General features: G+C 36.1%; 1 protein-coding gene across 1 annotated transcript in view; it reads right to left on the bottom strand.

Moving 5' to 3' along the window:
* The window catches only part of HSD17B11 (hydroxysteroid 17-beta dehydrogenase 11), a 30,180-nt gene extending 15,150 nt beyond the window's left edge, over positions 1-15,030 (bottom strand). Inside the window, exons 1-4 of the mRNA XM_079153337.1 lie at positions 14,680-15,030; positions 11,011-11,118; positions 7,490-7,621; positions 6,150-6,256 (exon numbers count right to left, since the gene is read on the bottom strand). Of these exons, the coding sequence (XP_079009463.1) occupies positions 6,150-6,256; positions 7,490-7,621; positions 11,011-11,118; positions 14,680-14,889 (557 nt within the window). The 5' untranslated portion in view covers positions 14,890-15,030. The remainder of the gene's footprint in view (positions 1-6,149; positions 6,257-7,489; positions 7,622-11,010; positions 11,119-14,679) is intronic.
* Positions 15,031-15,502: the final 472 nt, after the last annotated feature.

Below are 15,502 nucleotides of genomic sequence, written 5' to 3'. Positions count from 1 at the left end.
GTAAAGGATTGTAAACAAAATTTGTTATTTTATACATTTTAAGAGCATAGTTCGGTGATAATTTCAATTTTTAAAAAGATTCTTTAAGTCTGTGAATCAGCAATTATACAAAATAGCTATAAATTCTTATCAATGAACTTGTGCTTTGGAAATTGGAAAACTGAAAATCTTTCTTTTATGTTTGTTTTTTTTTTTTTTTTTTTTTTTGCAGTACTGGGGATCAAACTCACGGCCTTGTGCTTGTGAGGCAAGCACTCTACCAGCTGAGCTATCTCCCCAGACCTCTTTTATGTTTTTGATTTTAAAACTTAGATATATATTGAAGCCTTAAAAGACAGACTGTTAGATTCAATTGTGTAAGGTGGAAATGTGTACATTGAAAAACAACAAATAAAAATAATGATATGTAAAATTAATTTATGTGCCGGACACTGTCCTTAGTTATTCAGGTTTTATTTAATTTAATCCTCACAACAATGCTATGAAATATATATATATAATTATGATCACAATTTACCAAAGAGAAAACTAAGATACCAGGGGTTATAGAACTTGCCCAAAGATATATGAGCAATAAACCAGACTAGTATGGTATACTCTAAACTTTGCTCCCAATCAAGTCATGACACAAGTGACAAACTGATAAGGCTTTTGCAACCTATAAGACAAGGATAAAGATTAAAATACGGTAGTTTGCTAGGGATGTAGCTTAATGCAAAGGAGTTTGTCTAGCATGTGTGAGGCCCTGAGTTTGATCCCCAGCACTTGGGGGGGGGGGGGGGGGGAAGCACTTTTATAAATGAGTAAGACAATTTTCCAATAGATAAATGGTTAAAGGACATTAGCATAAAATTTGCAAAATAAAAATAACAATAGCTAGAGACATATAAAAATGTTTTATTTCAGGAATAATTCATATAAATATAACAATATCATAGTATTTTTGCCTAGCAGTAACAGTAAGGATGTGTAGAAATTTTTATTTGTTCGACTTGTTTTTCAGTATACAGAAGATTTTCATTTTGTATAATTGAATCTAGTAATATTTTAAACTTTTGGTCAAGCTTTAACAAAAGAGTCAGAAAAAGTTTTCAACATCTTTCTATCTTCCAAAGCCTTTCTGAAGACAATTTGACCAACGTTCATTAAAATTGTGCCATGCTCTTAGATCCAGTATTATCTCTAAGTGTTATCCCAAGGAAATAATCAATGTTTCCAAGGATTTATGTTTCGGGATATTCCCTGGAATATAGCTCATAAAAGCAATTGTAAACAATTGTGAATGTGTGGTGGACAGCTGTTGTTTGTGTCCTTCTGCATTCACATTCCCTTGTTCTGGTGACATCACCGTTACCAAATACCGTGATTGGATCCAAGTTGGCCTAGTTCAATTCAGTTACTAAACTCTTGAACTAGAACATTGGAAGGTACTTTTGGGAGGTGATAATTTTTCCCCTTCCTGCTGGATATGAAATTTAGGGATGTAACTATGGAATTGCTGGTAGTTATCATGACCCAGAGTGGGAGGGCCTACCTAAGACTTTACTTACAGAGCCAAAATAATTCCTCCTTTAGTCTGGGCAGTTTAGGGTTTGTGTTCCTTCTAACTGAAATAATTCTGATAAAGTCCCCCAAATAATGCATAAATTGAATAAATAATGATACACGCAGTGGCATATCATGTAGGGATGGAAAATGATGCTGCACATATATATTTATTAACCTGCAAAACTTACTCATGTTAAATAAAAATGCAAGATTATAAATGCAGGTTTTAAAAAATATATGATTACATATCTGCATTTAAAATATCCTACAGAGTTATAATAATTGCTTACCATGGTTATTTCTACACGGTGATATTACCAACATTTTCTTTCTTTTACTAAATTGTAGTTTTTAATTTTTTTAATCTCAGAGTTAATGATCTGCATGTGTATTAAAGGAATAGTATATTTTAAAATTTTAGCATGATCCTTTATGTTGACATGCATAATGCTAAAAGTGAGTAGATTCCTTCCCTTCACTTAGCAACATTACATCGAATTCTTACTTATTACAAATAATCTGAATTATTTTCTTATTACGAATTATTATTTTAAATAACATTTCCATGTAAACTAATGCTCAGGATTCAGTTTTTTGTTTGTCTTTTTGTGGGTTTTTTTGTTTTTGTTTTTGTTTTTTTTTGATACTGGGAATTGAACCCATGGGAACTGAACAACTGAGCCACACCCCCAGTCCTTTTTATTTTTTCTTTCAAGACAGGGTCTTACCAAATTGCTTAGGGCCTCACTAAGTTGTTAAGGCTGGTTTTGAACCTGGGATCCCCCTGCCTCAGCCTCCCTAGTCACTGGGATAACAGGTATGCACCACCCACAGCACTCAGTTTTGCTGAGTCTTCCCTCACTGGTAACTTTCATATGTCCCACACTGGTAACTGGCTATTTGAGTTGATAAAATACATAGCCTGTTAATTGTTTTCTTCTGAAAATCAAAGATATCTGAGAATAAAATACTTAGCAAGCAGTAAAAAGATTGACTTTCCCTACTATGAATCCAGTTCTGTCATCTTGCATTTTTTCATATTAATTATTAAAACTGTTGAACCATGACTCCAAAGAGATATTGAAATATTTTTTCCTAAGAGAGATTATTAGAGTTGCAATAGATTCTACTGCTGTGGTAACTCAGCACAGGTGACCTCAGTTACAGGTGAGGACTATATTACAGAGGAAAAAAAATCAAGTAAATCTGTTTCTCCTCCTTTCATTCCAACAATCAGGAGCCAGAGCATATACATACTTAGTTCCATGGGGGCAAATTATTCTGGAACCTAAATGAGAGGTGAGTCCTCACTGTTTTGTGTGCAAACAGGAGAATGGAATTGAAACATGATACCAACAGATATCCTTCTGTTATTGAACACCTGCAGGATTCCAGACACTATGCTAAGTACATTGAACAATATAGTTTAACTCCTAAAGCATCCTGATGAGTTAGATGCTATTTATATACTGTTTTATGGGTGAGGAAAATGAAGCACAGAAAAATAGAGCAATTTGCCTAAGGTTGCACAGTTAGTAAGTGATTCAGTCCATAATCAAAATGTCATTATTCCTAATAACTCTATTCTGGAAACAACCCAAATGTTCATAAACAATAGAATGGTTAAATAAACTGTTGTCTAGTCACATGCTGCAAGACTATATGGGCATGAAAGTGATCAAACAATAGTTATCGATAGCAACAGGGATAAATCTCCCAAATACATTGTGATTCCATGTATATAAAAATTTAAAAATAAGCAAAATTAATCTGTGGTGCTACAAGTCAATATAGTTGTCGTTTTAAAGAAGGCCAGGGGCACTGGGATTAGGAAGAGTTCCTAGAGAAGCTTCTGGGGTCTGATATGTTTTACTTTCAACTTGCACGCTAGTTAAGTGGATGCATACAATTTGCAGTAACTTACTGAGCTATATACTTGGGATTTCTTCATTTTTTACAAATGTAGACTACATTTCAATAAAAAGTTTATGTTTAAAATCAGTGTCTCTGATTGTAATTACCCAGTTGTTAAAAACAACATCTGGCAAACATTGATCTCTGCTGGCAGAAATCTTCAGTATCTCTGCAAAAGTTCTATAATCCATCAGAAGCTTAAGAAAAAACAGAGCCAAACCAATCCTGATCTGTTAGCTCAAATGACACCCAGTGTGAATTTTAAAAAGCCATTTCTCTTCTCAAGCTATTTCATTGCCATCTGCTTGAAAAAAAAAAATCATTCAAGTCTAAAAGGACCAGGATGCAAATACAGAACCATAGAATTGTGCAGCACACAATCTGCACACCTATGTATCCATTCCTTGCTTGCTTGTGAGTGTGTGTGTGGGTGTGTATGATGCTGGGTGTGTATTGAAAACAGGGCCTTGTGTGTGCTAGGCAAGTACTCACCACTAAGCTATAACCCTAGCCCATCATTCCTGTTTTGACAGTACTCAATGAGAACCTTGATTTCTGCTGAAAGCACCATCACTAATTATCAAAATACAAGTTTCCCACACAAAGTACTTTCTCTTTTGGTTATAGCTATGAAACACTCAGTGGAAGAGAATCGAATCAGAACTCACAGAGCCACAGTGCTTACTATGGTCAAGGGAAGGGGGAAGTATGAGAGGGCTTACAACCCTGCTGGAGTCTCTGACCCTCCATGCCTATCTCAGATCCTGGTAACTAAGAGAAGAGGCTGGCAGGGGAGTGGAATGTTGTGCATTAGCTTGGCAGCAGCACCTGCAACTTTCTTTCATCAAGGAGGTGAAATGAACGCTGTGTTTATTGTCTCTTGCTAATCCCCTAACTTAGACTGGCTTCCAGAGAGACCCTATACAGTCTTGAACCTGTGCCACAACTCCTTCACCAGTGAATTCAACTTTTCTTCTCCTTTTGAAAGTGCAGCCTAAGTCTATATTTGTTTTTAAAAATCTTAGAAAACAAAAATGTGTTCAGAAAAAAAGGAAAAAGAAAGGAAATACAGATGAACAAATACAATAAAATAGAAATAGAAATCATTTGTCAGGCTGGGGGTATAGCTTAAAAAGTAAAAAAAAAAATAGGGAGAAAGGAGTTATACTTAGATAATAACAAGACAAGTGATATTTTTTTTTTCAGTACTGGAAATGGGAGTCAAACCCAGGGCATGCTAGGTAAACACTCTACCACTGAGTTAAATCCCTAGGTCCTAAGAATAACTACTTAGGGTACAACAGTTTGGTGTTTATCTTTGAAAACTTTTGTATATATAAAAACAAAATTATCCCTCTACTCATCTATGCCTATATCTATGTATTTATACACATATCTATAGCTATATGTACAAGTACATCAATGTGGTTGTTAGAATTTGGATACTTAATTGGGAGTACAGTGGTAGAAAACAAGTCTCAGCATTATAGTATGTATACACATTTGCATGGTCACAATTTGATATATTTTTTTAACTTTTAAAAATTTAAGGGGCTGGGGAGATAGCTCAGTCAGTATAGTGCTTGTCTTACAAGCACAAGGCCCTGGGTTCGATCCCCAGTCCCCCCCCCCCCCAAAATTATTTATTTATTTAATTATTTATTTTTGGTACTGGGGATTGAACCCACGGGTGCTCAATCTCTGAGCCACACCCCCAGCCCTTTTTATATTTAGTCAGCATCTTGGTCAGTTGTATAGCTCCTTGCTAAGTTGCTGAGGCTGGTTTTAAATTCGTGAGCTTTCTGCCTCAGCCTCCCAAGTCACTGGGCTTACAGGCCTGGGTCACTGTACCCAGCCACACAATTGACATTATTAAAAGTTACTACTTCCTAAACTATAAAAACAGCCAAGAATTAGTAGGATCACCTGGGCTACTACAATGGCCTCATTGATCAAGTCTTTACAGCCCTGAGGAGCACACCATTACTATGATCAACCCATTATAGCAGATTCTACAGTTGTTATTACAATGTTTTTGTTTTTGTTTTATTTTTTTAGGGAATCTGAGGGATTTTAATTAGAAAAATTAGGTTCATGATTTTGTTTCTTAAAAAACAAGAATTACTGACTTATTAAATTTGCACCCAGTGAGCACTATGTAAAATACTGGAAATTCACATTTAAGTGAAGTGAAATAATTTAATGTATGTAACAAAAAGAACATACAATGGTATTTTTTTCAATGACTAACCATTCAATTTTTAACTCCATTGTTAAAATATTTGCAATATTTAGAATCACAAACATGTTCTCTGTTATGCTGTTTTGCATCTATAAAATTTTATCCATTTTTATTCATATTAAATTATTAATATTAATTTTCTTCATGGTACACAAATATTGTTCTTGTTTTATATAATGCCTTGCTGCTAAGAAGGATGAGAAATGCATTAAATGGCTTGTTTATAACTGAATAAATTCCCTATAGCCATTTTTAGAACAGTCCTCTAGTTGAAATACAGAAGGCAATTAATAGTTGATAATGCTGTTACACAAGACACCATGCAACTCTTTCTATTTTAGCAATTTCAAGTCTATTTTGATAAAGGCAGTCCTCATTAGATAGGGTAAGACATCTCACACAAGTTAAGTATAAGAACCAATGAAGGAAACACATGCTCACATACCAATAAGCCATTAAGAAGGGAATCCCAATTAGCCCAGCTGCTGAAGCCACAGTGACAATATGGCCATGATTATTCTTCATCATCGATGGGAGAAATGCCTTTGTAGTCTAGAAACAGTTTTTATTAAGAGAGAAAAAAATGTAGTATTTCTGATTTGCAGACTCATTAGGAATATTTTGAAACAAAGGTATAGATTTTAAACATAGTTCCTAGTACAAATGAAAAACCTAAATTGTCAAGTATGATGACATAAGGCAAGTGGATGGGATGCCCACATTAAAAAAATGAAGCAAAACAACAGATAAAAAACTCTAAAAATTCACCTCATTTAAATGGCTAACTTCTTATTATCCCTGAACCTCCACCTCTTATCATTGATGTCTTTTACCACCTTATAAATTAAATGGGGACAATAATCTAAAATTATCAAAAGAATTTACATTTAATGTGAAACTGTTAGAAAACAATTAGGGTACCTCATCAAAATACTTAGGAGCAATCATCCGGGGATAACTAAATAATTCATGCACTAAACATTTATTGAGTACCTACAATGTGCAGAAACAATGCAGAAACAAAGCAATACCCTACATTTTAACAAACCTAAAAATACAAATATAGATTTGTATTTTTACAAATTCCCAGGTCAGTAACCTGGGAATAATAATATAAAATAATGCCGCATCTTCACTAACCCCAATGTTCTTTTGATACTCATCATCCCAAACTCACATCAAAGAAATCTTTGAGGGAACTTTTCATGAATGAGTTAATCGGGAACTATTTGGAGATTTTAGAAACGAGCAGTATATCAGAGATTTAAGACCTTATGAATAGTGAGTTTCATGATAAAGTTTGCAATTTTTAGTCCAGGAAATAGTATGAGGATCTGAAAGCAAATTGGATTCATCTTTACAGAACCACAGATGGTGACTCAGATGGTCTCTATTCCCTTTCTGTATCTCTCAAAAATTGCATGGAAATGTGAAAACCTAGCTTACATACACAAAATCTGAAGTTTATAAGTATTTCTTATTGTCATTATTAATTTTCTGGGGGGGCAAATGATTGGTAGAATTTGTTCATAGCATGAAAATCAAACTCTCTGTATAATGTTATCCCTAGTACTTGAAGAAAATTTTAATATGAACTTAATACTATTTTTTCCCCAATGGTGGGGATTGAACCCATGTCCTTGAGCATGCCAGGCAAGAGCTCTACCACTGACACTATCAGCTCTTGATTTAATACTTTTTTATAATTTGCTGAAAGATCCACTTTAAACTTAGTCTTTGGAGTTTTCAAAATAGATTTTTTTTTTTTAAACAAAGCATACTCACCCAAAAATGTGCAAGTACATTGACTGCAAAGGTCTTTTCAATCTGAGAGTCTTGCGTAGCAAACAAATCTGACGTATAGACTACACCAGCATTATTTACTAAAATACTAATATCTCCAATTTCTGCCTTTACCTTTAAAAATAAAATAAGAAAAATACATTCATTGAGAGGTAAGAGTGTAGGTTTGCATGCAATCACTATTCAAGGAGAATATCTTTCTGCTACATGTAGAAGAAAGGTTTGTTATCTACGTGCAAACATGAAAACAAAACAAAACAAAAAAAGAAAAATTTTATTTTAGGCACCTCTATTCAAAACAGCTTCGCTAACCAGTCTACTGGGTAGAAATTTTCTTTTGCAACTTAGTCTCTTGACCTTGTTCTATTGAGTAAAGCTTAGGAGGCAATTGGTTATGTAGTTATTTTTTAAATACTACTTCAAAAGGTAAGTTCCCCAAAGTTTAATTTATTGGCAAATTCTGGGACTACTATGGAGGATCATGTAAAATTGACTATTAAACTGGCCACATAGTTGTTTGTTTATTTATTTTCAGGGCCACTCTGTTCTATTGCTCACCAGTTATTATCCATTTAGTGACTGTAGGCCTAGGGGTGAAGTGTGGGCTAACTTTGCTCAGCCTTGAGTTGAATCCTGGCTGTACCACTATCTGAACCTTGAACATGTTACTTAATCTCTTGAAACTTCAATTGTTTCTCTTAACATAGAGATAATAATATGGCTTGCTTATGAGTTAGTTATGGGAAAAATGAAATAATGCATGTAGAGGGGCTAACACTGTCTGATATACATAGTGAATTGCTACTGTTATCACTATTATTATTATTATTATTATTATTATTATTATTATTATTATTATTTTGGTACAGGGGATTGAACCCAGGGGTGCTTAATCACTGAGCCACATCTCGGCTCTTTTTAATTTTTTATTTACAAACAGGGTCTCACTGAGTTGCTTAGGTCCTCACTAAGTTGCTGAGGCTGGCTTCAAACTCTTGATCCTCCTGCCTTATCCTCCCGTGCCACCACATCTATCATTATTAATATATTATCACTATTACACGTTTATTTATACCTATGTGTATGGAACATGTTTGAAGATTCTTGCCCTTCTGAGGTATCTATGAGAGTACTTGATATGAAAATACAAAATGAGGTAAATAACATAAAAACTACGTACGTATGGTTTTCTAATATGAATGTGTGGTACAGGTATGTGTTTTCTTTTGATAATTAAATCTTTACTTTGGTATTAATTCAGAAGGAAGAGCACTTGAGAGATTAAAGTGATCGTGTTCAAGTCTTATGTGGGCCCTGAAGGCCACTTTCGTAGGTTATCACAGCTATCATAGATAAAATGATTTCAGCTGAGGAAACAAGCAAACGAACAGGGCTAGCTGCCAAGAACAACAGAGGATCCTTTGAACTATAAAGACTATTTGTATTCAATAGGGAAGAAGTACAGATACTGCAATTTTTGCTTGAAAATAATGGTTATATATTCTGGACTTTAATATCATCAGTAACAGTACCTTTAAATAAAAAATATCATAGACTCTTGATGCTTAAACCCTACATTTTATAAGACCAGAGTGCCAAGAGCTAACAATGCAAGGTTATCTTATACAATATTTTTACACTGCTTTGAGTAACTAAGCTTTTTGGTTGAATAGACTCTAGAGTCATAATGAGTTTTGCTATACATCACGTTTCAAACAAAAGCTAGCTTCTATGAATGGCATTATCAATGTTTAGAGATAGTGCTATGGTGTGTTTGGGTCTGAGGGAAAGGTGGCAAATAGCCTATTAGAAGCTTTCTGTTATGCATTTAGCATGATTTCATTATTTATCTCATTTGAGTCTTACATTCTATGAAGCAGAAACTCTTGTATGTACACTTTAAAGATGAGAAACATGAAACACAGAAGGATTGAGTTTCTTACTCAAAGTTCCATGGCTATTAAAGGGTAGGGTTAGGACTCGCCCAGATCTGTCTGATCTCAGAGCCCAAGACAAGGCACCACAAATAGAGAGGAAGCAAAGGTTCATCAATGTAGAAGGCTCACCAGTCAGCCCTAAATCTCATCAGGTTTTATTTAAATTAGTTAAATGTCAGCCTAAGTTATTTGGGCCTTGATCAACACCAGTTGTACCTATATCTGCATCTCCAGTACAATATGAAAACTGTTCAGAATAATTCCCCCAAATTATCAAGAAAGCCAGGATGTTTTATGTGGTTGAACTGATAAAACTGCAATAATATCTGAATTAATATTAATCTTACAATATTAATTACTATTTCATATTACCAAATGTTATCATATTTCCGTGCTACTCTTGAGTCTTTTTTCAATATTACCTATTATCTCCTCAGGATCACATTGTCTGGTTTGCACATTTCTTAATAAAGAAAGCAAATCAAGAGTTTGTTTAGTGGTTTCAAATGTCCTAATACCCAGATAGCTATATCAATTAGCTACTTCAAAACATCTGATCACAAGTCCTTATGTATACTCTGTTTAAGCATAAAGCCTTAGAACAATTTCAATAAAAACACCATAGTTAAAATAGTTGGAATTGGCTAAAATAATAAAATTATTTTTCCCAGAACCGCCTAGTCCAAGGAGAGTGTGGAAACAAATGTTTTCCACTCAGGTAACTAAGGATGTGAAGCTAGTAGATTCTTCTGGCAATGCCTAATAACAATATTATATAGATAATGTCCTGGGCCAGCTATTTTAAGTACTCTAAGTACTGTGCATTGTTAATTCATTTAACTCTCATTGATAACCGAATGAATTAAGCACTGCTATAATCCCCATTTTATAGTTGAGTAAACTCAGATACGAAGGTTAAGGAAAGTGTCCACAGTCATACAGTTAGCTTTAACTGGAAGAGCAGAATTTGAATCTGCCAGTGTAGTTCCTGAGTCTGTAGTCTTAACTATGCAATATGTGCTTCTTTAGGAAGGATAATCATTGTTTATTCTGGCTTTCTAATCAAATTTTTTAGGGTTAGAAAAGAGCTTCAGAAGACATCCAAGGATGTCTTCCAGGATTTCCTGGATGAGAATTACGGACTAGGTGAGAGAGTATAGGGTACTAAATATGTAATCTCCTGGGTCTTGCCCTAGACCCAGTGGAAGAAAACCTCTTCTTCAATAGAAATTGGCTCAACACTTTCTACTGCCTCCCCGGAGTAAAACCCAAAGTGCATACAGTAGCTTCCAGGAAACTTTATGACCTGGAGCTTCTAACTTTCTGTCTCTAGAACAGCATGTCCCCAGGATGTATATTTTTAACAAGTTCCCTGGAAGGCTCCGGAACATAATACATCTGTGAATCTCAATTCTAGGACCTAATTCTGGGTCTAGCCAGTGCATAGCCTTGGAAAAATTACAGTATTTCTCAATTACTTTGTCAGTATCATGAATGGACTTTGTCATCTCCAAAATACCTCCTAGCTCTAACGTGATGTGAGTCTAACTAAATATAAAATTTTACCTTCTTTGCAGAATTATAAATATCTTCTCGATTACTGCAGTCTACTACAAAGGAATGAGCCTGGGCACCCAGCTTTCTGCATTCAGCTGCTGTTTCCTCTAGGCCATGCTAGAAAAAAGCAACAAAAAGGCAAGAGAAAAAAAGAACAAATTACATGAACATTTATATCAGCAGATAAAACAAAGGACCAACAAAATCTCAAAATAAAAGATGAATTATTTAAATTAAACTAATTTAACCTAAAAAAAAAAGCTCATTACATTGTCCCTAATTTTTCAGACCACTTGTCACAACTTCTGCTACTACCAACAAAGTCTGATGAGTCACCATAATATTTTCTCTTACCTGGATTGTCAATATAGTGTCTTAGCTACTTTCATGCTTCACTTGCTCCTTGTATTTCTTTTCTTCTTCTTTCTCTTAACCCAGTGGCTGGAAAATCTTCTTCAACAGAAATTGGCTCAATACCTTCTACCTCCTCCCCAGAATAAAAACCCAAGTGCATATAGTAGCTTCCAGGAAACTTTATGACCTAGACCTAGAGCTTCTATCTTTCTGTCTCTAGAACAGCATGTCCTATAGAAATATAATGGGAACCATATAGAGACACATTTAAGTAGCTCTAAGATGGTGGCTGGCGGCTGGGCCAAGAGGTGACGCATAATTAGTGTTAACATGGCGTGATTTCTCATGACCTTTTGCCTGATTGGTTGATGTCTCTTCCGCGCTTGTGGTCAACAGATGTTCCTCATTCTTTCTTGATTGGTACAGTGGTGTGTGCTCCAATTGTGCTACTTAATCCTAAGCTGATTGGCTGCCTTAGTGTATACAAGACATTCTCTTCACCTGGGAGAAGGATGCACCTCTAAGAAGCAGCAGACCTCTGAAAGCATAGCCTCTTTGAAAGCGTAGCACCTCTATAAAGCAAGCAAGCCTCTCTTCCTCTGTAAACCAGCGAGCAATAAAGCAAGCAAAAAGGCAAGCAAGGAAGCAGCACAAAAAGGATAAAGTAGTTCATTCCCAGTCTGCCTCTGATAAATTCTCGTGGTCTCGTTGGTGCAGGCAGCAACAGAGCCGTGTATGCAACTTTAACTTTTCAACGAGCTACAAAAATAAAACTTAACTTACCAGTATATTTATGTAGATTGATTGAACAATTTGTCTCTCAGATGCCTTCTGTTGAAGAATTGTCCCTGGATAGTTGTACTAAGGCATACTAAAGCCAAAAGTCAACATCACACTATTTTTTTTTTTTTTTTTTTTGTGGTGCTAGGGATTGAACCTAGGGTCTTGTGCTTGCAAGGCAGGCACTCTACCAACTGAGTTATCTCCCCAGCCCAATATCATATTAATTAACAGGAAATTGTTCAGAAAAAGTCAGTAAGAGAAAACATCAGATCAGTTAACAAGAAATTGTTCTGATACATATAGTAAAAGGGAATTGAAAGCATTATTTCCAAATGGATTGCATCACATAATTCAGCCAAATATGAGTCAAACACTTCAGGATAAATTCCTCTTGTGGTCTTACACTTTGCTTTACTTTTGTTCCAGTGGGACTTAATGTTTTGGGTATGCATCCCAAGAGATGCACAAAGCAAAATCTGGTATCATTGGTTAACATGTGCATGTAGAAGACAAGGAGAGGGTGAATGTGGAATTCAAACTCAGGTCATGAATCAGTGAGGGTCAAACCAGGCTGAACGATGCATTACAAAACAGGTAGCAAAGTTTGATCAGAATCAGTTCCAACAATATCTAAAAGCTGGTTGAAGGGTAGTTTCTACAACCCATAGTGTTGTGGGATTTGACCCATGGACAAATTGTTCAACTGATCCTTTCATTTAGTCCAATACATCCATTATTATCATTTCAACATATAAAAATGACTCAGATGATATTCTACACTGCTTCTCACACCAAATCCTTGAAATCAAGTGGGTTATTTCTATCCACAGTACATTTCAATTCAGAAATATCCGTATTTCAATTCAGAAATAGCCATATTTCAAATGTCCAACAGCCACAAGGGGCTGGTGGCTATGACCTATTATTGTATTTGACAGCTGAGATCTACATCTTTTTACTTCTCACTTCCCTCACTCTGTGTCAGGCTTTGCATTTTCTGATTTCTCTCTACAGAGAGAGCAGAGGGCTCACTGTGCTCTCAGCATCTTCTGATCCTAACTGTTTCCTTTGTGTGTGTGTGTGTGTGTGTGTGTGTGTGGTGCTGGGGATCTAACTTGGGCCCTCATGCATGCTAGGCAAGTGGACTACCCTGGTTCCTACTGTCTCCATCTTAATGAGGCCTTCTCCAGCCACCTGCATGAGATCAATACACACCCCTGCCCTCCCTACCTACAGTGTTTAACTCCCTTTCATGTTTTACTTATTTCTTTAAACTTAACACCACTCAACAATTGTATATTTTATTATACAGTGTACCTTGTTTACTGTGTTTAGTTCATGAGGTCTGTGTTTTTCCTCACAGCTGTATCCTCAGTTCTGCACTGGCAGGTGGGAGGTGCTAGATAAATATTTGTTGAAAAAAATGCACTTCACTTCAGATCAGAGAAAGTTTGTGCGAACCAGCACTAGGTACGGGGAATCATTAACCTAACTTGCTCTTTGTTAAGGAATAACACCACCAATCCAGCGGGTTTACCATGTGCCAGAAACTATGTATCCTATGTATTATCTTATATCATACTCCCAGCCTTCTGAAGTAGGTGCTGTTATTTTATTATCCATTTTGGAGAAAAGAAAAGAAAGTTCTTGGAAGTTAAGTTACCCAATGAAGAAGGAGAGAGACCATATGTGTCTGACCACACCAACATGCCAGACCTTAGCCACTATCCTATGCTGAGCCTAATTTACATCTTTGTGTGTGTAAGCACTTAATTCCTATTTCCTCTACTAGATTGTGGGCAAGGGACTCTCTCTCCTTTTTGCCACCTTGTCCACAGCGTATAGACAATAGATACTCAATAAGCATTTGTTAATTGTTGTCTCAATCAACCATTCATTGTTAGATCTCATTTAAGCTTATATACCTTGAGTTCATGTTCACACCCACTAAGGTGTAATGGTTGGTGTTTCTGGCTAAGAGATGCCTTCCAGAAATTTTTCTGGGTCCTCTTTTCTTCCCTAAGCTTATGCTTGTACTTGTCCTGGGTGAAAAATTACTCTGGACTTCTTTTTTCCCTTCTATTGTTTTTGTTAAAGATTAGTTTAAAAAATTACTCTTGTTAATAACTATAGTAATGTTGCTTACTGTTGGGTACAATCTTTTAACTCATCTCTAACTGCAAATAGGATGCAGTACAATTTCTTACTCCTAATACACGGTTACTTTTTCTATATGATTAAGATTCAAGATCAGTGAAATCAGATTCAGAAAGAGATTACAAATCATTTTCAGGGCAAAAGTGAAGATCCATTTACAGTACTCATTTAGCCATGGGCAGTAACTGAGAATCTTATATACTCTGGGTCCATTTATCCTGTGATCATAAACAAATTAATTCAAGGAGCCCAACCTGTAAAATGGCAATGGTAATTTTTTTCCCATCTTCTTTACAGAGATGCTGTAAAGGTGTTTGCCAGCAAAATGTAGCCATGTCCACAGATTAAAGGTACCAGAAAGGAAAACATAGTAAGCACTATTACCTTATTGATATCCCAGAGAACCAGTTTGCTTTTTAGTTTGGCAAATTCATAGGCAGTCAGTCTTCCAATTCCATGTCCAGCTCCAGTAATCAGGACGATTTCTCCGGTGACTGATTTTCTTTTTTTTGGAATAAAAAGCTTGACAAAACATTCTAAATAGAAAATGATCATTAAGGGCAGAAACAGAACTAACTCCACAAGGAAATTCATCCTTTCTGTTGCTGTGAGCGTTGGTTATGGTTTCTTTTACCAATCACTCTAAATAGCTTTTGAGAGCTGAGTGGTCGAAGACCGGGGTAAAAGCGAGAACAAGGAAGAGCTCCTTTACCAAAGAAAAACAACTCTGAAACCGTTCCTTCCGCTGGGCTGGGCTTTGTTAGGTTTTTTGCAATTGGCTCGGGCTGCAGTGCGGAGCGGCTGCTCGCTGGCTCAGAAATCTGGGAGGGACCGGGTCCAGACCGAGCAGAGCTTCCTCGTTCTCCACCGCACAGCACCATCCAACTACGCAGTGTGCTGCCACGACAACCTTTCCCCTACTTCCTCCCTATCTCCTGAGCGGACCTCAGACCTCGGACCGCTGGGGGTTAGTTGCCCACGTGTTTTCCTAAATTTGATAAATCCAGTCTGTTAAAAAAAATAATAACTGACAGTGTTTGCAGACCAGATGCTTCATTGGAAGTTGACAATTGCTTAATACTAAATAAGGGATGCAAATGTAGAATTATACCTTAAAGGCCCCGGAAGAAACCAGTCCTGCTTCTGACCTAGAAGTGACCCTACATCACATTTAGTTAGAAGTAAGCACGGTTTCTGGAAGACTGAA

The sequence above is a fragment of the Sciurus vulgaris genome (assembly GCF_902686455.1).
Source record: "Sciurus vulgaris genome assembly, chromosome: 9".
Classification (NCBI taxonomy): Eukaryota; Metazoa; Chordata; class Mammalia; order Rodentia; family Sciuridae; genus Sciurus; species Sciurus vulgaris.
This window is presented reverse-complemented; position numbering and strand designations above follow the sequence as displayed.